This window comes from Scaptodrosophila lebanonensis, unplaced genomic scaffold (assembly GCF_003285725.1).
Source record: "Scaptodrosophila lebanonensis strain 11010-0011.00,11010-0021.00 unplaced genomic scaffold, SlebRS2 tig00000024-arrow-pilon, whole genome shotgun sequence".
NCBI lineage: Eukaryota > Metazoa > Arthropoda > Insecta > Diptera > Drosophilidae > Scaptodrosophila > Scaptodrosophila lebanonensis.
Genome location: NW_022060538.1, coordinates 21,577,509 through 21,602,308, shown reverse-complemented (window position 1 = coordinate 21,602,308; position 24,800 = coordinate 21,577,509). Strand labels below are relative to the sequence as shown.

The 24,800-nt window shown below is 44.9% G+C and overlaps 3 protein-coding genes across 5 annotated transcripts; 2 read left to right on the top strand and 1 right to left on the bottom strand.

The window, feature by feature from the left end:
• Positions 1 to 14,297: 14,297 nt before the first annotated feature.
• Positions 14,298 to 15,499, top strand: LOC115621774 (caspase-3). The gene is made up of 3 exons (XM_030515526.1): positions 14,298 to 14,646; positions 14,717 to 15,046; positions 15,111 to 15,499. Exons 1-3 carry the CDS (start codon positions 14,301 to 14,303, stop codon positions 15,371 to 15,373), a joined length of 939 nt encoding a protein of 312 aa, XP_030371386.1. The 5' UTR covers positions 14,298 to 14,300; the 3' UTR covers positions 15,374 to 15,499.
• A 1,680-nt stretch (positions 15,500 to 17,179) lies between these two features.
• On the top strand, positions 17,180 to 18,360 carry LOC115621011 (putative gustatory receptor 89a). The gene is made up of 2 exons (XM_030514531.1): positions 17,180 to 18,139; positions 18,196 to 18,360. Exons 1-2 carry the CDS (start codon positions 17,180 to 17,182, stop codon positions 18,358 to 18,360), a joined length of 1,125 nt encoding a protein of 374 aa, XP_030370391.1.
• A 145-nt stretch (positions 18,361 to 18,505) lies between these two features.
• Positions 18,506 to 24,575, bottom strand: LOC115621770 (eIF-2-alpha kinase GCN2). 3 transcript variants are annotated; one of them, XM_030515518.1, is made up of 11 exons: positions 24,291 to 24,575; positions 24,060 to 24,232; positions 23,497 to 24,002; positions 22,812 to 23,442; positions 22,186 to 22,743; positions 21,948 to 22,130; positions 21,516 to 21,724; positions 21,078 to 21,376; positions 19,964 to 21,010; positions 18,937 to 19,898; positions 18,506 to 18,860 (listed from the first exon to the last, which is right to left on the bottom strand). In XM_030515518.1, the coding sequence occupies exons 1-11, from the start codon at positions 24,345 to 24,347 to the stop codon at positions 18,734 to 18,736; spliced, it is 4,752 nt and encodes a 1,583-aa protein (XP_030371378.1). In that variant the 5' UTR covers positions 24,348 to 24,575; the 3' UTR covers positions 18,506 to 18,733. The 3 variants fall into 3 exon arrangements, with proteins under 3 accessions (XP_030371378.1, XP_030371379.1, XP_030371377.1); XM_030515519.1 differs by having other exon boundaries at positions 21,078 to 21,373; XM_030515517.1 differs by having other exon boundaries at positions 21,078 to 21,373; positions 22,812 to 24,002.
• Positions 24,576 to 24,800: the final 225 nt, after the last annotated feature.

Below are 24,800 nucleotides of genomic sequence, written 5' to 3'. Positions count from 1 at the left end.
GCTGCTAAGCAAACACACGCACACAGAATCAGATTGCAATATGTGTTGCCAATTGTGTGCAAGTGTGTGTGAGTGTGTGTGAGTGTGTGGCAGATGGCAATTGAAAAATTTGATTTCAAATTGAAATGCAAATCAAGCAAAATTGGACGGCATTAGCCGGACAAGTGGCCTCGAAGTCGTCCACTCAAACCAGCACTAAAATTGCGCAATGTTTAGTTAAGTGCCGCACTCATGCTCACATTTGTGTGGGTGTGTGTGTGTGTGTGTGTGTTTGAGTATTTTGTGTGGTTGTCTACACACGAGCATACTCGTATAGTAAGCATGTATGTATGTGTGTGTTAAATGTAAACCAGAAAACCAAACCGAATCGAATCGTAGTCGTAGTCAATGGCTGGTATAAAGTTCAATTGCAATGCATTCAAAAGGATTATTGTGCTTATTTATTTTGCTAAATTTATTCGTTACGCACAAATGCGCAAACCAATACACTCACACCTCACACAAGCCCCCCAAGAACAAAGGGCCAAGCTAAATAAAAACACCAGAGAGGGAAGAAGGAAAGCACAGCATCAACATATGTATACGTGCGAAATCAAAGCACATAAACAATAAAAATAATCGGGCCGTTAGTAACACATGTGCATTTTTCATCATCATCATCATCAGCATGGGCATCAGCATAAGCATCAGCATTGGCTTCCAGCAGCCACAACCTCCTTGATGGAAGCACCAGCAGCCACAACAACAACAACAACTACTACTACAAGAAAAGGCGACAGGCGACAGCAACGGCAACGGCAGCTCGAAACGGGCGGCAATAAATAGTTGTCGTGCCATAAGAAAAATGCAAGTAGTGTTTAAGTTTTTTGGCATGTGCCCCAAGCAGCGGCAACCGAAAACTCTGCCCCTGACCGCACTCCTCCCTCCTGCCCCATAAGCCACGTTGCTCTTTTCGCTTAAGCTTTTCTGCTGCTTCATCACCGAAATTGAAAAAAGGAGAAAATCGAGCGAGCATAGTGTGGCAAAAGGGAAAAGATAAAGATATAGGGAAATGGGAAGAGAAGGTGCGAGCGCGCAACAAAGCAACACTTTTGTGTATCATTTACACTTCTAGGACTTGACTGCATTTGACTGACAATGATTGTCAATGAAATGAAGCTTTGGTATTGATTTCAGATTCCATTCCAGATTGAATTCGAAATGGCACCGGCACAAGGGCCGAAGTAAAATATGTTCATGGCTTGTCATTGTTTAAACACGTGTTAGACCTACGTGTGTGTGTGTGAGCAACTCTTCGAGTCAGTTTTGTTGAATTTGCATGCAAATAAAAATAAATGTAAATCAAAAGAGTAACGAGAAAGTGAAAGAAAGAGGCCTCTATTCAATAGACTGAGTGTCTTTCATCCTCACATCACATTCCTTGTTTATGGATCTTTACAAAGTCAAGAATTGATTTGAAATGAAGCTAACTGAAAAGGAAAACTATTCAGCGAATATAAAAACATGTCAAAAATTACATGAACTAAGCTCTTCATAGTCCTTACAATACATATAAAATGGCTTTTCCAGTGATATTAAATTCAATTATAACAACGAAGCTTCTTGTCAATCGAAGTGACACGGATATGTACAAATTATAGCAAACAATAATCAAGGACGAATGGACGGCCATAAAATTTAAATTGTTACATTGTTGCCAGTGGCTTAAATTCTGAAGAAATTTCTGTTAATTTTAAACTTGTTAGTGCCTGCAGGAATGGGCTAGAAGTATGCTGGGGAGAGAGCGAAAATAATTTAGAAATTCGTTTTCAACAACAATTTCTCACACAAGGATTACTCTGAGTAGAATGAGATGATGATTCCTGAGAAATCTCGATTCGAGAAATCTTGAAAGCAAAGCAAATAATAATCAAAGATAAATGAACCGCAATAAATCGATTTATTTTGTTACATTGTTGCAAGAGCTATAAACTGCCTTAAATTCTAAAAAAATTACTGTCCATTTGAAACTTTTTTGAAGAAAACGTGAAGGGGCTTGCTGCAGGAGTGGAGTTGGAACTATAATGGGCAGAAAGTTAAGAGAAATGTAATATTAGGAATACTTTAGAAATTCTAATTTCCGCACTTTTTGCTTTACTAAAGAACTTGATACATTGTGTGGAATGAGATTATTCCTGAGTTAAAGAAATGGGTCATGCTATTTCGAGAAATCTTCAAATCTTATATCCAAGGGTATGCAAGTATGAGTTGAAGCTGATAAATATAAAGCAAAGCAAATCATAATCAAGGAAGAATGGACGGCAATAAATCAATTAAATGAATTGCCTTAAATTCCAAAAAAAAAATTACTGTCCATTTGAAACTTCTTTGAAGAAACTGTGAAGGGGCTTGCCTGCAGGAATGGAGTTGGACTTATAAAGTTAAGAGAAATGTAAACTTAAAAATAATTTAGAAATAATTTCCTCACAATTTTCTTCACTAAATAAATTACAATATCTGGAATGAGATTATTCCTGAGTTAAAGAATTGGTTCATGCTATTTCAAGAAATCTTGAAATTATATATCCAAGGGTATAGACGATAAACCTGATCACACAGCTACCACCGTTGAAGCGAGGAATGACCAGCATTGTTATCCACTTCTGGGATTTTTGCAGCACCCGAAAGCTTCGTAATAAGTATTAATAGCTCTTCTGCCTTTTATGGGTAAATGATGTGCAGCCCTTTAACCCGTCCAATGTGCGCTTTTCATTTGCTGTGCTCACCACACTGTTGCTATTGTTGCTTTAGTTGCTACTGCTGTTGTTGTTGTTGATGTTGTAGTTCTTGGTGTTTTAGTTTCCTTATAATTTTTACAGCTTGTTCTCTTGCGGCAAGCATTGCCGTCGCTGCGTCTTCTAGCCAAGTTTTTACGTTCGCAGACTGTCGAGGACTGTGAGGCATTGGACGCCCATTGTTGCGCATGCTGCATACAAGCTATTAGTGCCACCCATTGTAGTTGATGTCGTCTTTGTAGTTTTATGTGTGCTGTTTTACAACACTGTACGCGCCCGCCCACCACTCGTCCACCCACACCCACAGCAGGCCCACCAGAGAGAGCCCTGCACAACTTGCCCTTGGGGAGAAATTACTTAATTTTGGAATTTCAATTTAGCACTTAAACACAAGCACAGGCAGCAGGACCACGACAAAGACAACAACAGCAACAACAACAACAATGAAGTACCTACACCTACACACTAGCGAAATAAATGAATTACATGTGTGTGTGTGCGTTTCTTGTGGCGGCGGAGTGTGTGTAAAAATTCAGCTTACACATGTTGTGACTCTTAAAAATTTCCGGAATTTTTGGCACGCAATGTTTGCTTTTGTTTACAGGCTACCTCCAACAAACTGCCGCCGCCCCGCCACTCACTGACTGACTCCGATTACAGCTTGCCAGGCAGACTGGTTGCTGTTCATTCGACACCGACTATACGTATATATATATTTCTATGTGTGTGTGTTCTTGTATGTTTTTCTTTGTTGATGAAAATAATTGCAACGGCTGAGGCAGAGGCAACTACTAACTGCAGCAACAACTTCGGCTTTTTTGCAGCATTTCTCGACAGCCTCCATGCGCTTTTTACAGCTTTTCTTGTACCGTTTGCAGTGGTTGTTGCTGCTGCGTGTGGCATTTGCCTCCTTTATGAGGCGAATACATTTGATTTGCTGTTGTTGCTGCTCGTTCAACTATACGAGTCATACACATACACACATTTCGATATGTGCGTGGGCCAGCCGCAGAGAAAGATGCCAAGGTGTTTAATAAAATAAAGAGGAATTACAATTAACGCACACTCGGGCGTACACACACAAATGTTGCCACAAAAATTGCGGTCAGGCTGGAGCTGGCAACGGCAACAGCAACAGCTCGGTAAATTGTAATAAAAAATTGCAAAAATAAATAAATGCAGAAAAGACAAACGAGGAAACATTGTCACCGACGACAGCGTCGTCACATATGTATGTGCACCTCACGGCACTGTGGGACACATTGAAAGCACAAAACTATACTCTAACCATAAGTATTTGTGAGGCATACCCACTATACTATCTATTTTACAACCGACGCCCATCGCGGTCCGTGAACTCAAAACTTTTCCGTGCATTTCCACAAAACATTTCTGAAACAGTTACTCGGGAAATATAAACAAATCGCAACTACGAATTGCCTCGTTTTAGGGTTTAAATATGAAATGTTCTGACTTTGTGCCAGATAAATGCAAAAAAAAAAAACAAAATATTCCCAGTTCGAATAGTAATTCATAACATAACAGAAAGTAATTCAAATAAAAGCACGGAATTACAAAATTACTTTTGATTGGACAGACTTTAAAATCTCTATTTCATTCATTATTTAAATTCGGTGCATTTCTTCAACATTCACCACATTTCTGGAGCAGTTACTTGATAAATCTACGAAGTGCCTTGTTTTAGGGTTTAAATATGAAATGTGCTGACTTTGTTCCAGATAAATGCAAAATATAAACCGAAATATTCCCAGTTCGAATAGTAGTTCATAAAATAAGAATAACTAGTCCAAATAAAAATTACAAAATTAATTTTGATTGAAGCTCCATTTCATTCATTATTTAAATAAAGCCAAACAAACTAAATTTGTTGATAAGCAAATAAAATCCATTCAATACATTTTAGCAAAGTAAAATAGAGAAAGTTCGCTAAAATATTGGAACATGTTTGTAAAACAAATCATACAAAGAACAGCTAAATCAATTTCATTTTATTAAATTCATTATGGTAGCTTCTATTTCAAATTTAACAACATACTCGTATTTAAAATGACGATCTGAATCCACCTGATTTGATGCTTGCCCCATGGTGCGCGGCCGACACTAAGTCAGAGGTAGCCACAACCGTGTGCAAGTCTGTTAAATAGTCTAAAGTTACACGCAACTAAGCACTTAACTGCACAAAAGCCAGACTTCATGTATACACCGGAGAACCGCAGACCCAGCGTACGACTCCACTCCACTCCTCTCCTCTCCTCTCCGCCGGACTCGACTCAACTCTTTGAACTACGGGAAACTTGCAACCGCAAGCGGTCGCTGCGAAAGCGACACTGGAGCCGACCAGACATGCAACCCGCTGCGTCTAAGGCCCGGCAAGAGCGCCCTTGGACTGGTCACCCCGAGGCCTTTGCGTGCGTTTTTATGAATGGGTCTACGTGGCCAGCGCTATGTAAGTTTGTAGCTCTTCCCAAGCAACAAATGTAAATCCGCGACCCCGTTAAAAGGTCGACAATGTGGCAAAGCAGATGGCTGGACACACCACGGGTGGGTGGGGCAGTGTGTGGACTAGTCGCTTGTCTGCCACACAGCAGAAGAGGTGGATCGTCGACTGTCTGACTGTCTGCTGTCACTGCTTAGGCGCAAATTGAAGCGCAGACAGGCCCAGGTTGGGGCGCAGCAAACGTGCGACCATAAAAAGACGCCTGTTGGATGTTCTGCGTTGTGTGTTGTGTGTTCGTTTCGACTCCCAGTGCGAAAGGCCACGAAATGTAAACAGACACAGCTGGACATCGTTGCTCACTAGCCAGGGCTGCAGATGCCCCGGACTGTCTGGATTAGCCGGCCTGTGGGCTCAAGTCGGGCAATGAGTGCGGACCAACAATTGAGTTGCAAAATAGTGAATTGTGCGTACAAAGGATGGACGAGACACCCAATTATATGAGCACATAATCCATTCAATATATTAACAAAGGCAGTAAAAAAGCATTCAAATGATGCAAAAGTATTTAGATTGCTGCTGCTGCTACCTACAAGAATATAAGGCCGACAAAAAGGTGTATTTGCAAAGATATTTGGGAATAAAGCCAACTCAATGCCTATTCACTTTCTATATATGTCCCAGGTCTAACAACAAATTTTAGACGCTTTAAATGTATTTTTGGATCTCCGCATTCTTAAAACTTAACTCAACCGCTCGTTTTTAAGGAATCAATGCATTTCTGTGATATATTTATCACTGGATTTGAGAAAGGGTATGATAGCTTTGTAAAAACTGTCTTCTAACCATCTTTTTCTTCTCTGACTGATAGCCCCTCAAGTCGCTTCATAATCTGAATCATTTGAATCCTAACATACTCTAAATATTTATATTTATTCAAAATATGATTTTATTTTTTAATAAATTTTAATAAATAATTCAACTATCTTCATAGATAGTTACAAAATCAAGCCTTCTCTATCAGTTTAAAGAATTTGAATTGCCGCTTAGCTGGAATTTTTAGTTGGTTGTTTTTTGTTTTTGGTTGGAGAGAGCAAACATCGGGGAAAGACGAAGAGGTATTATTCCATTCATCCGTTTTCAAAAGTGATTTTAACAATATTCGAAGGAAACATTCTTTTCTTTATAAACGAACATTATTTGAATGCGGCTCAGCTTTCTTAAGGGTAACTAGTTTGTCTAGTTTTGTAACAGATGACATTATGGCATCATCCTTCCTCACACACATTTGAAACAACATTCACGCAACTGTCAATGCACACATCAGGATTTGTTTGCACACACACGCATTATCCTGATTCTACGTAAATCCGCCTAAAGCCTGCATTTCAGCTCAGTCCAGAGCGCTGTCTAAGCCCAGGACTTGCGATAACCTTCGAAAGTGTACCGCTGACCACAAAGCTGCCTCTACAAAGGGTTCACTAATCAAGGCCACACATCAATGCGCCCTTGCCGTTGCCGATGGCGATGCCCGTCCGAATTGCAACCCTGCAGCGCACAATTACGTGCCAGCCCTTCCACACAACTTCATTCTATAGACACCCGTGCTACGTACTACCTATGCTGGCAAATAGCCGACCCTGGTCGATGCATACCCACAAACACTCACACACCCACCCAAAAGCTGGTGTGCCATTTGGTCGACGCAGTAAAAAGCGCAGCAACAGTCACAAACACTGCTGCCCTTCTTCCCCTCCCCCCCTTCCCCGGGTGGTTCTTCCCGGCCTGACTCTCTCATGGCATGCCCAAGTGCCTGGAAGTCCTGGGCAATTTAAATTTCCACGTAAGCTTCACTCGCTTTTTGGCTTGGCTTGGCTTGGCTTGGTATTTAAGTAATTTCCTGCCTGCAGTAGTAACCTGTTTCCGTCCCGGCCTGCCGCTCTCTCCCGGTGCTTCGGTGCAGCGCCCTGTGCAATTTTTCACCGGCTGACAAGATGTCGCCGATGTTGCCAGCCACGGGCAGCGGTTGCTTCTGCTGCTGTGTGTGCTGCATAATTGCTTTGTGGTTAAAGGATTATTTACTTTTTGCTGCCTGCCTGGTTGCCTGCCTGTTCGACTCTTGCTTGCCTGCTGACTCACTCAAGACAAGCTCGACGGCAAAGGCAGTGGCAATGCTTGCAACGCCACTAAGCCGTCGGCTTGCGCATGATTTGCGACTGCGACGGCAGCATTTGGGCTTAAATGCATTCGAGTCATTTAATTTGCAGCGCGCCGCATTAACCAAAAGCCGCCCAAGTGCCGCGTATTCCCTCTCTCTCTCTCTCTCTCTCTCTCTCACTGCCTCTCTCTTTCTCTCACTGCCTCTTTCTCTTTGCTTCGCAAATTATATAATTAAGTTAAAGTGAGCGACGGCGACACTTTGTGGACACTTTGTGCCTGCCTGCTGGTTTGCCGCTGATTTCCAGCAATTTACTTGCTAGCCCATGTCCCAGCCCGAACCCAAGTCTCCGACCTCAGCTCTATGCCCAGCGTTTGTCCCATTAACATCAGCATCGGCATCAGCATCAGCATCAGCTGCCCCCATCGCTACGCAACTCTGTGCTCTGCACGCTAATTTCTTAATTTTCACCTTCCGCTTTCTGTGGCTGGAACTAGCGATGGCTTCGAACTCTTGCCCCCATCCCCAATGTGCGCAGCACAAAACGTGTGAAGCTGACAGCCACCCCTTTGTGAACGCCCAACAATCATTTCCGTATTTCTCTGTCTATTATTATTATTATGACTTTTATTGTTATGCTCAACTGTCGACTACCGGCGAATGCGAATGGGCGAATAGCCACCGGCAGTCGAACAGAGATAGAGTAGAGGTGGGCGATTCGTTATTCTCGTTATTCTGAAGCTACGATTTGGTCACGAGTCGTCGTAATGTCAAATCACGAAAACACGAGAAAGATCAAAATGTATATTAAAAGAAAGATCGATATACATACAAGTATGTATATAGTGAGGTAGTTAGATAGATGAATATACTTGTATAAGTGGATAGTTTTATGTTGGTAGACAATCTATAATTGAAAGTACTTGTATCAAGTATTTCGAATAGAGCAACTAGCAGAGTTATCTATGCATATATGGATTTTATATTTATAAATCTCATCGATTTCTTAATTTAGAAAACTGTGATTTTAATATCTTTGATCTCTATTTCTACTAGTGCCTACAATTAATAGTGACTCATCTTTCCCGATACACCTTTGGAAAAGGCTTACATAATTCCAATACTTACGATTTGGAAAAATCCGCTTAAATAGAGATAGAGAGAAGACTATTCTTGCTATATCTTCCAGCTCTTCTAATTCTACAATAATTGAAATGTTTTATTAAAGAAGAAGGCCATTCACAGCTTATTCTTTATAAGGATAAGGTTTGCACTTTATTTCCTAATATCAAAAGCGCCATATTATAATTACTTTGATACGCTAATAGATGTCCATATCATTCAAAAGCATTTAAATTTAATAATAATATCATCCGCTCATATTTTGAGATATAATGAGGAGGTGTTGTGGTTAACTTTAAAAATAGTAAACCATATTTAATCTAAAGGAGCTACATTTGAGGCTTTTGAGTGCGAGTGACAAAGACCTTGGATGATGACAAATTAGCAGAACTTTTTGAGGAGACTTGATGAAGCCAATCAGTCTTCTTTACTATCAGAAGGAAACAGAGCTGATGGGGTCGCTTCATCCCAAGAATAAATCGATTCCGAATTTTTGGATTTGACCAACGGCATGGAGCTCTGGCGCATCTCTAACCGGGAGCAAGTGTGCGACGGACCGGCTGTTATCAACACCCGCAACAACGGAGCGGCGACGAAGACCACGACCCCAAGCCAGGCCAGGCCAGGCAGTCAACCCTCTGTGGCTGATGCTTATTGCTGGTGTTGGTGCTGTTATTGTTGTTGTTGCTGCTGCTGCTGCTGTTTTAGGTTCATTCGCGCGTTAAATGTACGGACGGGTGGGGGTCGAACGGAAGGCGTGCGCGCTGCTTTTGAAAATTACACCACCCCCTATATGCCACCAACTATGAGTGACTATGGCGGACTATGGCTATTCTTTGTAGTCGGTGTCGACTCTTTGGCACGACGGCGACCTCGTCCTCTACCGCCGCAGCTTCGTGTTCAATTTAGCGTCATAATTTCGTTTATTGCGTTGGCAGGCCCAGCGTTTCGTTTACTTTCGGACACTTGGGCAGCCTCTCTCCGCATCGGCATCGGCATGGGCATGGGCATCATCTCCTCATCAGGGCAGTCACAATTTTCCAGCATCATCGGCGTAAAGTGTTTTGTTGAGTTCATAAAAATTGTCGCTGGCAACTCGCTTTGACGACATCCACTTAACGCAATTTGCAGCAGCGGCTCCACTTCACAGTAACTTGCCTGCCTGCCTGACTGCCTGACAGTCACTCGTACTCGTTCAGTCACTCAGACCATCAGTCAGCCATTGATGCTTGTGAGCCGTGTGCCGTGAGCATTCATTCAGCCAGGCAGCCAGTCAGCCAGTCAGTCATTCATTCATTTATTTACGCAGCTCATTCATTCGCTTGCCTCACACCATTTGCTGTTACAATTAATGAGTGTTTGTTTGTTTGGTTGGTTGTTTACTTGTTTGTTTCTTATAACACTTGCTCCGGCTCCTTCACTTCTGCCGTGCCGCTCGTCAGCTCTCATACGGGCAACATCAAAGTGGCTGCTGCGCCTACCGGAGAGCCCCAGAGAGCCCCAGAGAGCCCAAACCCCCACAACTCGTCGGGCCATTTAAAATGAACTTGAAGCGACAGAGAGCTTGCATATTTAATCATTTCCCAACCGGAGTTTATAAAATACTCGTACAACAGCAGCAACAACAGAAAATACAACAGCAAAAAATTATGAAGACAGAAGAGGACTTTGCGACCCGACCAATTGCCCCCAGGGAGCAAAAGGGTCGAGAAAAGCGCAATGCCAGTCAACTGGCTGCCCCGGTCCGCGCCTGCTCCTCCCATCCCATCCCATCCCTTCCATGTCATGTCAGGCACATAAATAAATATTTTTGCAAACCGGCCGTAGAATTTACACCTTGCAGCAGATGCTGGCTGGCTGGCTGGCTGACTGCGTGGCATGTTTTTGGCCAGCTGGGGCATGCCATAAAGTATCTTAAATATTTGACTAAGGTGTGTGTCGGAGCGCGCGGCCGAGGCGCACAAACAATTTAAGGGAGCGCATTCGTGCTGACGCTGATGCTGGGGAAAGCAACTTGGGCAGCTTGGGCGGCTTGTTGCCAGGGTTCATTAGATTTGCAGTCAACTCAATTTGCAGCCGAACATGCAACACAAGTGGAATTCACTTGCCTACTCCCTATAGCAAGGCCCGCCCCCTCCCCCTTTCCATATCACGAAAATGGCTAAAACGGTCTAAGCCGTAAGCGACAAAAACTTTTCTTCCTTTCTTTTTTTTTGTGGCACAATAACGTCGCTGGGCTGCTACTTGATGTTGTTGTTGTTGTTGATGTCGTTGCTGCCGTGTGCGGCACAATAAGCGCGCCTATGTGCCGAATTTGAATTTTTTCAGGACTCGGCTTTGTCGTCGTCCTCGTCGTCTGTTTCAGCATTTCGCGTTTTAATCTATTTTTCATGTGCTTTGAATAGCCCCTACCGACCCACAATTTTTTGTTCGTTCTCCTATTTTGTTTTTGCGCTTTGCATTTTTTAGCGCAGCGTCAGCGACAACGGCTAGGGCTAGGGCGCCTAAAAGCGCGCTGCCATTTTTCGTTGCCATTGTTGTCGTTCTCTTTTTGATTTGATTTCGTTTTGGCGTTTGGCGGCATATTTCAGCCGAGGCTTTTTGGATTCATTTCGCTGGTCTTGGTTGCTTTTGTCATTTTGGTGAACCACCCTAATTTGTTGCACACACACACACATACACACACCAACCTCTCTGAGTGTGTGTAGGTAACAGTAAACGTGCTGATTATTAATCACGAGCACTCATCCCGCCTCCTTAACATACTACGAGTACTTGTGCTTTGCTCTCACACCTTTTGATATGCCGTTGGCTGCTGCAATGGCGACGGCGACGGTGACAGCGACGTCGACTGCAACTGCGACTGCGATTGTTGCTGTTCTGTTGCAGTTGTTCGGGTCTCCTCCTTGCTTTTCACTTGATGCACTTCACTTTGCTGCTGTTGCTTCCACTGATTTATGCACTTAATATGATTTAATTGGTAAATACAATATCAGAGATTATTACTTGCACAGAAGGGAGACAGAGAGTGAGAGAGAAAGAGAGACACCCACACGCGTATATGCGGCACATAAATGGCACTGAGTGTAGTTGTTGCTTTCCTAACTGTTGGTTGCCGTACTTGTTCTTATTGTGCTGCAACCGCGCAAATATTTTCGATTCGACTTGACTTTTATAATCAGAAAAAAACAACAACAATTAAAGCGCCGATTCACACAACTTCTGAAGGAAGGCAACCTCTTGGGCGCCTTACACGATTTATTCTATTCGCGACACTTAACAATTCACAAACACTGATGCACACGCGTAAAGCTACTGTTGTTGTTTTTATTTGAATTTTTCCTCTTACGCTTGCTACGTTGTCTTTAACTTTTCTACTCGTATGCGCTTCAAACCGATTTCACGTCCGCTCGCATTGCAAGTCGTCGCGCAACTGAAACCGAAAAACGAAAATGAAATGGAACGAAGTTGTTGCTGCTGCTGCTGCTTTGCTGTTGCTGTCGCAATTGTGGTTGTTGTTGCTGTTGCTGTTGTATTTGAAATGTTTCTCTTACATCGCTGATGCTGTTTTATTCCTGCTCTGCAACGGCAGAAACTCGCATTTGATTTTTGTCTGTGGTCGCGCCTTCAACTGGCCATTCTTGTTGTTAGTGCTGTCCGTATTCCTATGGCTGTTGTTGTTGTTGTTGTTGTTGCTGTAACTGAAGTTTGTTGTGGTTGGCGTGTGCACGGAATAAGTGCCGAGCACTCGCAGCAGATTTGAGTGCAACACATAAAAGGGCACTGTAATCTAATGGAATTGGTTCAGTATTAAATGATGCGGCCAAACTTGTATAAACGCTACATATATATATGTTTGTATATAGTATATATCCAGACGAACATATTTTAAGGAAACACATACGCTGCTTTATAAATACTATAAGCAGCTCAATTACTACAGCAATTAGCCAATTTGATAGCATCGGACCGCTAATTGGTAGAAAGGGATATACTGTAGACCAACACACTTACTAAGTACATACATACAACTACCATAAGCAGCACGATATTGGCAATAACTACGCTATATAATTACATGAATATAAAAAACACAATCAAATAATTACCAATTAATTGCAATGTACAAGTTTGTACTTTAAATATAATGTAGCAGAATTGATTTAAGCCAGAATGCACTTAAAGAAAATTGGAGCTTAAGTGATTCACCAGTATATTCAAAATAATAAATAAAAATATAGGAATACGTTAAAGATTCATCCCTTCTACGCGTTCTCTTAAACGTATTTATTTAATTGTATTATACACCTAATTCTGTTTTTACACGGTAGATTGGTTCCAGAAAAAACCGTGTAAAAAAGACATTGATCATATGCAAAAAGGTGATTGGTTCCTCATCTGTGTTATATCAAAATCGTGATAAAAAAGAAAAGAAAACTAATATTTTGCTGATTTTATTAAAACGATATTCCCCAACTACGCTTCCTATACGAGCATCGAAAGCAGTTCTTAAAATCAAAGTTTGGCTGTCGTCAAAACTATTAGAATTATATTTTTGTGAGCACGAAACAAACACAATTAAGAAGCTTAATTTAATTTAACCAGGAAACGAATGTAAGACAAACTTCAGTTGCTGGAAGAGTGTTTTTATTTTGATTCTCAAATGAAATTCTGTAAACCTTTTCTAACAATAATATTCAATGAAAACTTGTTTTATTTTCTGATATATTTGCAGTATTTCATTTATTGGATATTGTTGTTAATAAAAATTGCAATAAATAATGAACAAAAGCCACAAAAGATGACGATTCTCTTAATTATCGGTGCATGTCAGTGGTGAGTCTTTTTTATTTATTTATTGATAAATGTGCATAGAACCGTTAGTCGTTTTTATGGCACGGCTTTAGATGGGCAGAAATGTAAATAGTTTACAAACATCATCATTTTCCAATCACAGCAAATTAAACTTTATTAATTATCGCCAATTGTTATTGTTGTTGTGCATCACTCGCCAAACTTGCCTGCAACATGTTCCGCTTCCATTCGTTCCGCACACTCTGTGCTCTTCCGTTTCAGCTTGGCGCGCTCTTTACACTGAGCGTCTCTTTCGCTCTCTTCTGGTACTGTACGCTACAACGGTACTAAGAATTGCTTGGTACTTTGGGTGCCATACTCATTTCCGGTTTCCGTTGCTTTGTGTGCGTGCCAGCAACACTGTGTGTGTGTGTGTGTAAGTGTTTGTGTGGGTGCGCTAAAGTGCGTGTAAATTTCGATTTGCGTGGCGCCCAGCGTTCTGCTTTAAGTTTTTTGCGCAGCACCCATGCCAAAAATATTGAAAACACATTAGCAGACGTCGCAGCAAACACTGGCGGATGTTTGTAATTTCCAGCTCCCAAACGACTCACAAAAAACAACAAGAACAACAACACCAAAGGGGGCTGGGCGGTCTTGGTGGGCGTGTCCCACTCGTGCCCCAAATCGAATTGTCTCGTGCAACTCAAAACTCATTTTATTAGCAGCAAATTGCCGGCAATGAACAGCACTTCCCGTGGAGCAGGCTAATCAACGAGCAGAGGCCTAGACACAGACCCAGCAACAGAAACAGAGAATTACAATGAGAGTGAGAGTTTTGGTAGGAGAGTAGCTGTGGTATTTAGAGGCGACTATCAGCCAGAAAGCGAAGTGATAAGCGCACTGCATTGATAAGATAAAACGATCGCAAGAGAGCTGCGAGCTTTCGACATTGGAAATAATAGGGTTAGTCATTGGTTGCCAGCGGAGACAGTCAGACATGGATGACACGGACTTCTCGCTCTTTGGGAAAAAAGACAAATCGAAGTCGAAAAAAGACAAAGCGGATGCCACCCAATACGCCAAGTCGCCTTCTTCGGAGTTGCCGCCCACGGACTTCAATCGCGTCATCACCTCAAGGCCCACCACCGACGACACCTATGAGAATTGTAAGCGAACGGGCGTGGCTCTAATCTTCAACCACAAAGAAGTCAAGGGACAGAAGACGCGCATGGGAACCGAACGGGATCGTGATGCAATGCAGAGCACCCTTCAGAATTACGGCTTTAGCGTCCGCACCTACAACGAACTGACCTTTGCCGATCTCTATGAAGTCCTCAAGCAGGGTGAGCATGCCATTGAACGACTATTATACATAAAGGTCAACCAGCATGCCAATTCTATTTCCGTGTGCAGTCGCCGCTGAGGATCATAGTCAGAACGATTGCTTGGTGCTGGTGGTGATGTCGCATGGAACCGAAGGCAAGGTCTATGCCAAGGACATGGCTTATCCAGTGGAGCGTTTGTGGATCCCCTTTCTAGGCGATAAGTGCAAGACCCTGGTGAACAAGCCGAAGCTCTTCTTCATACAGGCCTGCCGAGGAGCGAATCTCGAGAAAGCGGTGGAGTTCGAGACATTTAGTGTAATGACGCGGGCGATGCCCGCGGCCGCACAACCCCCACAACCAGTGACTTACGCCATACCCAGTACGGCGGATATGCTGGTCTTCTATTCCACCTTTGAGAGTAAGTTCCGAAGGGGATACTTCTGTTCTTAGAATTTCATAACTGTTCATCTTTCTGTGTACAGCGTACTTCTCGTTTCGCAATGTCGAGGACGGCTCCTGGTTCATACAGAGCCTCTGCATGGTGTTCAATGCAGCGGCCAAGGGCGAAGCCGCCGAGCCCTCGGGCACGGAGCTATTGCGTCTACTGACCGCGGTCAATCGCAAGGTAGCCTATGAATATCAATCAAATACCAAAAACGAGGCCTTAAATCAAATGAAGGAAATGCCCAACTTCATGTCCACGCTCACCAAGACTTTCTACCTACGTGTGAAGCGTGAGTCCTAGATCTCAGGAGAGTTCTTCTAAATGACAGTTATAGGCAATTCGAAGTTATATTTTATACCAGCAAGCAACAACAACATTTATTCACATTAAATGCGACTGACTAACTGTTTCAGTCCAAACCGAGAAGCGAACCCAAACTATTTCTGAACACTTACAATAATAACGAAAATTGCTTCTCTAATAACAATGCCTGTTATTCGTTTATACATACATATGTATGTGTATTTATCGATCGAAAGCACACTTTGACGCGCTTATCTCCAAATGGCCTAATACTCCGGGGTGCGATAACGACCACTACTTGAGCGTACAGCAGTAAAAGATTTCGCTGCACTGATAGCCTAAATAGACTGCCAAACACCTCTCTCCCAAGATATAAACAGGGGGACAACACTTATCCCAGCCGTCACAGTTCGAAAACGCAGGCATCATAGGCAATGGAAGAAGAAGCAGAGTTACGAAAGAACTTGGTATCCAAATATTTTCGGGAAATGAGACAGATGACTTGTGAACTTAGTGGAGCCAATCGAATGGGAATATTTATTGTGTACTGCAAATTATTGGTTTCCTAGAACTGAATTGCTTAGATTACCAACAACGAATACTATATTTATGGCTGCGAATATAAAGTTGGTCCCTAATAATTGAGTCATGACTGCACTGCACTTTATCCAGAATGTCGCTTAAATTTGACGAAGCTTAGCGACAAATATTAGTCACTCGAGTTGTCTTGTTTTTATTAAATTACAAAAATAAGTTATCTCTAAAATGTACGATTATCAATACCCAGCGATATGCATAGAAACTGAAGTATAACTTCTTCATTCCCGAACATATAGTACATATACTTGTACTTATATTGTTTAGCAAAATGTTTTCAAAATGATTATCGTTTGTTGATACCAGACTTAGAAACGATTACTCTCCAGAGAATGCTAATCAGATATGACAGCAGTGGAACGAGAAATAACAAGAAAGGAATGATAAAGTCGAGCAGGCTCAACTCTTAAATACTCTTTATAGTTTCTGAGATCCTTGCGTTCATCCAGACGGACGGACATGTCTAGATCGATTTCTTTTGTCATTCTGATTCAGAATATATGTATATACTTTATGGGGTCGGAGATGCTTCCTTCTGCATGTTACATACTTTGCACAAACCTAATATACCCTTTTTACCCTACGGGCACAGGGTATAAAAATGTATTAAAAAATTTAATTAATTAATTAAAATTCCAAGAATACCGAGAGTTATAGAAAATCGCGAATAGTGGGAAGTGGGGGAGTGCATCGGGAAAAATGAGCAAACTTGCCCTTTCTCGGGCGTAGGAGAATCTGGATACGAAGTTTGGTTATTCTAGCTCTTATACTTTTTCAGATCCTTGCGTTCATACAAGCAGACGCACATACGGGCAGACAGACGGACTCGGCTTGTCATCCTGATCAAGAATATATATACTTTGTGGGGTCTGCCACGCCTCCTTATGTGTGTTCCATGCACACTCGCACAAAACTAATATACCCTTTTACCCTTTGGGTACAGGGTATACAAATCTGATTTTTGGTCACGCGGCTGCATTTAAACAATTTATCTAAATAGGGATCTTGTTTTTAGATATCGAATTTTAAAGTAGTTGGCTCGTATTCTATATAGCGAAATATGGTACGAAATCTGAAGTATTACATAAGCTGGAGTCTAAACCGTTTGCAATTTGTGGAATTGAGTGGAGCACGATTCGTGCTCTTGGGTCCCACAGGTCCTGGCAAGTAGATGGTGGCCATTTCAAATCGTCAGTTGGCCGCAAAATGCTGCCTTGGTTGCACGCGCCGGTTCAGCGCTTTGGCACGCTTAGCCTCTGCCTGCTGCTGTGGCTGTGGCAGCTGGTGGACTTGGCGCCTCTCACTTACTGCCGCCGCCATGGTGTCTATCGCAGCCATCGGTTGATAACTTCGGGAGCCCTGTTCAAGTTGGTTGGTCTGTGGATAGTTGCGCCGCTGCTCTTTCGCCTGACTATGGCGCTGTACGGGACCACGAATGTGGCGCATAGTGATCTGTTCACGACCATTGCGGAGCTGACCATGGCCAGTGATATGATTATCTCGCTGGTGCTACTGGGGGCTCACATCTGGCGGCGCCGGCACCTGGCTAAGCTGTTGAACGGTGTGGTGCGTCTAGAGCTGCATCGGCAGGGGCTGCGGCGTCCACAGCTGCTGCTGCTGCTGTGGGCCAAACTGCTGCTCTCCTCGTACGAGCTGCTCTGCAACGTTCCCTTCCTGCGCCGCCACGCGCGTCTTCTGGCCTGGTGGCGTCTGCTCGCCTATGCTGCCCAGCAGTATGTACAGCACCTGAGCACCGTCTACACCAATGGCATCTTTGCCCTCCTGCTGCTGATGCTAACTGGCCTGGGGAGGCTGGAGCAGGACTGGCAGCAGTACGAGGGAGATCGCTCCGAGCGCCGACGTCTGCTGCGCCGCGAACGGCAGCTGCTGAAGCTGTGCGAGACGTTCGTACAATGCTTTCAGCTGGGCATCTTTCTCGTCCTCATCGGACACTTTCTCAACATTCTGGCCAACATGTACGCCATGCTGGACTACTTCGTGTCCCAGCACGGAGTGCCCTTGACCATGTCCAACTACTGTCTCTTCGTCACCATTGAGCTGTACGCCCTCGTGCTGGTCGCCTACATGTGCCAGGCTCGGCATGCGCGCCTTCGCGACCGTTGTCTGGAGCAGTGCTATGTGCCCGAGCGAATGAGTAAGCAGCAGGTGGTCGCAGCATTCGAAAAATAACTTGCAATTCTAATCACTTCCACGATTCGCAGGCCATGCAAAGGACGCCGTTGTTTCTTCTGCCCACATCCACTTTTCAGTTCTCGATCCTGGGGCTCTTCGTGCTGGACAATGAATTCTGGCTATTCCTCGTCTCGTATGCCGCTGACTTTATTGTTATCATACTGCAGTTTACTTTAACGAACATTAAACGTTAAGGCCGCTAACGATTCATTATCTAGATCTATAGAAGATCATAAGTCTATATAATAAAGCATTGCACGTTCTCTAAAGATTCACAAAAGAGACCACACGGGCTCTCCACGGGTTTGTTTTGTTCGGATAAGAAATAATTAAAATTGATTTGATGGGTTCTTCTTAACACTATGTATGCATCTATTTGTATTTAAAGTTATTAGAAGTGTTCTGCCGACAATGTTTGCGTACAAATTAGTTTGTAGCTCTGTAGAATTCAGCGGCCAATCAGTATAAAATATTTTTATATAAACTTTGAACTTAAACTAAATTGCAAAAAACACCAAAGCTAACTCCCACTGCAGTTCTCTCGGTTGCGCTTGGCGCCAATCCTCTCTAGATGATAACTCGGTAGTAGGAATCGGAAATGCTGTACAAGGCCACAATTGGTGTTTTCGCTTCGCTTAGATAGTCTACAACTTCCTCGTGTATTTCCGATATATAGCGTCTGTATTTGGGAAATCTGTGGAATAGGCCAACACATTATTAGGTTAGAATAGTTCAGTTCAGTTCTTCAGATGTTCTCTCATGTAGCACACCTCTCGATCACAATATTAATTTCCGATTCAGTCTCTTTTTTACCAATCTCGCGTGGATTGATTGCACCCACAATGGCATTCAACACCGAGGGCGGCAGCTCGACCACCAGCACCACAAACGACTCCTTCTTGATGAACTGAGCCAGCGTCGAGCTCATCTGCTGGGTCACCTGGTTCTCCAGGCGTCTCCGGTAGTTGGCAGTCATCTTGTCATGAATGATGAAGGCCACCTGCACATTCGGTAGCTGACTCAGTCCGCTGGGAGTGTAGTTGTTCTTTATGTTCACATTCGAGCTGGAGGTGCTTAGGCCGTTGTCGCCACGCCCCCCTCCGGAGACGTTCATGCTTGACAGCTGGCTGACGTAGTCGACGCTGGCGCTGCCGGAGATGTCGCTGCGCAGCACTTTCTGTATGAAGGGCTCGAGCTCGGCACGCGTTAGGTGTCGCTCCTGGAAACGTTCGCGGTCGAAGGAGCGCACACGCAGACCACCATTCTCGGCCACCATTATTACGTGTAGGGCTCCAAGTCTCGCCAAGTCTAGGGCTTCGTCCCCACCACCGCTGGCTGCCTCAACAATGCCGCAGCGTATTCCTGCGGACCAAAGCAGTCGCATAATGTATGTGACGTCCTTCAAGGGTGGCCGCGTGCCGCATACACAGATGCCGATATCAATGGCGCGACAATCCTTGGCATATTCCACGCCCACGGCGGCCACCAGTTTGTCTAGCGAAAATGACAAACCGGCGCCACTCAGCACACCGCGAGCGGGCAAGGAAGCGTTGTAGCTCTGCGCCTGCTTCTCGAACTCATGCAGCATGCTGTCGTAACGCTCGCCTACGGCCAGAACGGACGGATGCCCCGAACGATTCGGTTTCAAGTCAGCGGTCATTTGCCACACGATGCCCCCACTGCTGGCGCGATCAAAGCTGATGGGCAGTCCGGCCCATATATGTATGGGACACTATTAGGGAATACAATGTAGATAAGTATATCTAAGAATCAAGATCGACTGAAAAAGCCACATACCGTCACTCCTAAGCTGTAAGCGAGGCACACAACTGTCTCCATGTCACGCAGGGCGCCCCGGGCCAAGGATGCAGCCTCTCCCTTTCCACGAACGAGAGATTTTAGGGCCGAGTCGTCGACGCTGCTGCGCGACCCAGTTAACAAGAAGTTGGCGAGCAGCATGTCCATCAACGTTTGGGCAGAGGTGCGTGACCTCTCCATGATCAGTGTAATGCTCGAATGAAACTGGAAGCGGGAAATGCGAGACTCTATGAAATCCAAGATATTGCCGAACAGAGCCCCGTACTGAGACTTTGGAACATTGCAGAAGATGAGGATGGCGCGCAGGAGATTCGTATGGTTCATGCGTATGATGATATTCTTCTCGCGCAGGCGTGGTATCTCGTTAGTCACCTCGAAGGCCAGGGACAAGAGCTCTGCATCGACCAAGTGGCTGCCAGTCGTGGGCGTGATGATGTCAAAGGAGCATTCGTAGTTCTGTTTCGGATGGAAATTGAAGACTCGCTCCTCCCGATACACACGATCCACACAGTAACGACGAATGAGATTCACGCCATTCATTGCGACGTGACGAGCAAACTGAGTGCGCAGATCGCAGGGCAGCAAGACCACACAACCGGAGTGGGTCATCAAATGGACTGCGTTGCAGCTGGCATTGCGATTGTTCGCCGAGAGTGGCGAGAGCAGCGGGGAGTCAACTTCGATGGCTCCGTGCTTGCGAAATAGGTTGATAACCTTGGCCTTGACGAACTCGATCACCGGACTGAGCGATACAATGTCATCCATGACAATGGGCGAGTTCCAGGACTTCATGGAGCGACTGCTGCCCAGGTGGTACGTATGCTCCAGCACCGCATCGCTCTCTTGCTGCAGACACCGGGCCACCAGATTCTTGTAGGCCTTGCTCTGTGGATTGGCCAAAGCGTGTCGCAGCATCTCCTGAAGCTCGTACGCCTCCAGCTGCGCAGGCGGCACCAGATCCGACACGAGCAGCTCCTCGGCGGTGGGTCGTTGTGCGGGGTCGTGGCTGAGCAACCAACGCAGAATCTAATAGACAGTTTGAACAAGTAAATCATTTACGTTTGCTGTGTTACTTAAAAGTTGAGACACGCACCTTGACGGTTTTCTCGTATTTGTTATCCTGCAGCATGTGCTCGGGTATTACTATGGAAACTGTTCGCAGCGCCATAATGGTCTGGGCGCGTTCCATGCTGGTGTCGAATGGGGGCTGGCACATCTCAAAGAGTATAATGCCCAGCGTGTACATGTCCACTTTCTGGTTGTACACCGACTTGGAGGCATTGCCTGTCAACTCAGGGGCCACATAGAGCGTAGTGCCCACTTTTCCTGTGCCTGTGCCATCCTCGGTGGAGGTAATATGCTGCTGTGCTGGCGTGTGTGTTGGTCCATCTGCTATAGATGAAGAATTTTATCATAAAAGTTGCACTTTAAAGGAAGAGGAAGTCAAGTCCAAAAGTAGAGGATGAGCTACTAAACACTAACTAGTCATTTATTCTAGTCTGTTTCCCTCGACCCTTTTCTTGCAACTTACCATGCGACTGCAATGCCAAGAAACTCGTTGTAGCTAGCCCGAAATCGCCAATTTTGATTTGATCGTGCGAGTCTAAGAAAATGTTGACGGGTTTTAAATCGCGATGTATGATGCCTTGTTGATGTATGTGCGACAATCCCTCGGCGATCTCCCGAAACAAGCGCCATAGTCTATCTGTGTTCTCGTACAAATTATCATCAATAGCGGTGCTGCGTGCCGAAAAGGGAGAACAACATTTACTAAGCTTGGAAAACTGCACAACACTGAGCTCTACACAAGTGGGGTTAAACTTTAAAGATCCTAAATGAAATACAGGTTACCAGGTAACCGATTTAAGCTTCACTTGAACGTTGTCCGATATTACGGTAGTTCCTAATCATACGACTATTGTCTGCTTTGGTTATAGAATGCAAGCCTCAGTAAATAGCTTACCGCAGCGTACACTTCTCGCAGAACTCCATCTGAATGTACATGACCTGCATCTGGGGACGTGGAGAGGTGGCCTTGAGTCGCGAAGAATCGTCCTCGTCGTTGTCATCATCTTCGTAGACGGCGACCTGTCCGTTTGAGTCCACAAACTCAATTCCATCCGAGTCTGAGTCCTCCATATTAGGCCTGCAAACAGAGGCTAAGAATGAGTCGCTCTACTGATCGACCAAAAATTATTTACATGTAACCAGTCCACATGCTGGATGAGCTTTCCGTCTCGTCAACGGCCACGCCCAGCTGCGGCGATTTGGCAGGCTTGGTGCTCTCATGGCTTTGCGACCACTCTCCGCCCATTACCTTGTCTAGCTCGGCAGCGTCCGCATCGTTGAGGTTTTCTATCCAGCTATTGAAGTAGCGAACCACGTTTTCGTGATTCAAGCGCGAGAGTAACTCCACCTCGCGTGTCATTTTCTTGTACAGTTGCCGATTACGAGAGGACAGGGGTATACGCTTGATGGCGTACTCTCGATTGTCCAATATATTTCGAACCTTCAACACATCTCCAAACGCACCCTTACCCAGATACATCAGCACCTCGAACTCGGTGCGTAGTCGGGACTGACTAAGCGTCAGCGTAGGCATCTGAAAGGGCACCGCCGCAACATTACGCTGTGCGGGCGAGGTCTCCAAGGAGCCACGACGTTGTGTGGACTGCGGCAGTGTCGCATTGTCTACAAATATGCGCAGAAAAGGATGCTCAAGCAGCTCCGAAGCCGAAAGCGTTCGATCTGAATTGCACCTAGGAAGGATATTAAAAAGTTTATATTATTTTAGCCCGATTTTACAGGATATTTGGAATTCACTTACTTATCCACAAAGTCCCGCATCTCATAGCTATTAGTTGGCATCAGACCCTCAACCAGGGCGCCCAGAGCCGGCAAATCGCCGCGTGTGCTGCTCTGACCAGCACCACCAATCAGTTCAAGCAAACTGGGGACCAATGAGAAGTCCGTGCAGCGTATAGTGCCTGCGTTGTCCATGAAAACAGTCGAGTCCAGCAGGTGGCTGTGCGATACGCCCTTGTTGTGGAGGAAGACCAAAGCATCGAGCACGCCGCGGGCCACCATTCGGGCACCATCCATGCACCACCCGAGGGAGGAGGAGATGCTAAAGACGCTTGTGCCGAGCAAGAAGTCCTGCACCAAATAGACCAGCAGTCCTTCCTTACGCTTAATGCACAATACACACTCGTACTGAATGAGATTTTTATGCTGCAGTTGCGCCAGAACGGCGACCTGCTTCTCGATCGAAGCTATGAGCTCGTCCACGCGATGATTTCCCGCGCACTTGGGATCCGTATTTTGCCAGTGGCACTTTCCGCCACTGCCGCAGGGCTGTTCCAGCTGCGAGTACTTGATGTTCCACTCAGTTATGTACAACAGTTGGCCGCTATTGATGTCTATGCCTGTGTAAGCAATGCAGCCGCGTTGCGAATGACCTGAAAAAACAGCGAGATAAAAATACTTCCAAGTGGACGTAGAGAAGCACGTACCGAGGCAACAGCCGCGCTGTACTTGCCGCCCGACCTTGTGAAAGTACAAGGTCTCGGTGTTGCGATGATCCAGACACCTGTTCGGATAGATGTGGCCGCGATAGTAGGGGGACGAGTTCTCCGAACTCTCCGACGAGCTGGGATGCCGATGGTTCGATTCGCTCATGCTGCGCCTTGGCTCGCCACGCCTCTTCGCCTCTGTTTTAAACATTTCTTTGCGACGCTCCACTTCGTTCAACAGCGTCTGACGCTCTAGCGTCTCCTTCTGCTTCTGCATGTCCAGCAACTCCTGTTCGCGCTTCTGCTTCGCTTGCAACATCTCGTCATAGAAAGAGCCCTTCGGAGGCTTATTGTGCTGCAACAGGAAAGCCTGCACACTTTGTGCCAGCTCATAGATCATCACCTCGCCGCGCAGCTCCTGCGACTGCCCCTGCAGCTGCTGCAGCAGCTCCTCCAGCAGCTGGTCCGACATGCCCTTCGACTCCTCCAGCGTTATTTTTGGCGCCCTGCAAGCATAATGCAGCATATAAAGCAAGCATATGTCAATGGCAGCCTCAACTTACAGCTTCGGATATTTAGACGGACAGGTTACATGTAGTTTGGTGCACACATACGCTTGGGCCTGTCCGTTGGACGAATCCCGTAGCGGTGTGAGCAGTATGCGTATGTCTGTGGGCTTCCATTGCGTGGCAGTGCTGTAGGGCCGCAGATCCTCCACGTCGCTTCCGAAAATTGACTGAAAGAGCCGACAATTATTTCGTCATCCATAGGAACATGCGCAGATTTATACTTACTTTTATGACCTCCAATTCCTGCGTCTGCCTCTCGCGAAATGATTCTTTCGCTGCCATTTAGTTGCCAATTTGTTCATCAAATCCTGGTTGGTCTGAAAAGTTCGTATTGGCGAGGTATTTACGAGTATGTATGCGTGTGTGTTTGTTATGAATTTAGCGGCCGGTGTGGTTCTGCGCTAGCAGCTGTTTTAATTGTTGATAACTTCTGCATTACTTTGGCGCTTCTTTCTCACCGCCAAGTAAATGCAAACCAATTATTTGATCTTTCGGAGCACCCTAAATGCGTAAATTGAGACTTGTTGCGCATTTAATTCATTTAAGTAAATGTTCTGTCGATTTAGTTCAATGAACAGCTGTCCTACCGAGCTATCGAACTAGTTCTTACGATTCAGTTTCAAATGGTTCTACCAATTCCGTGGTTTCCGTTTTGTTGATATTTTAGTTTTCAAATTTAATAATTTAACAAGTCAGATTATTTTGAATTGACATATTAATACTATAATAAAAAAT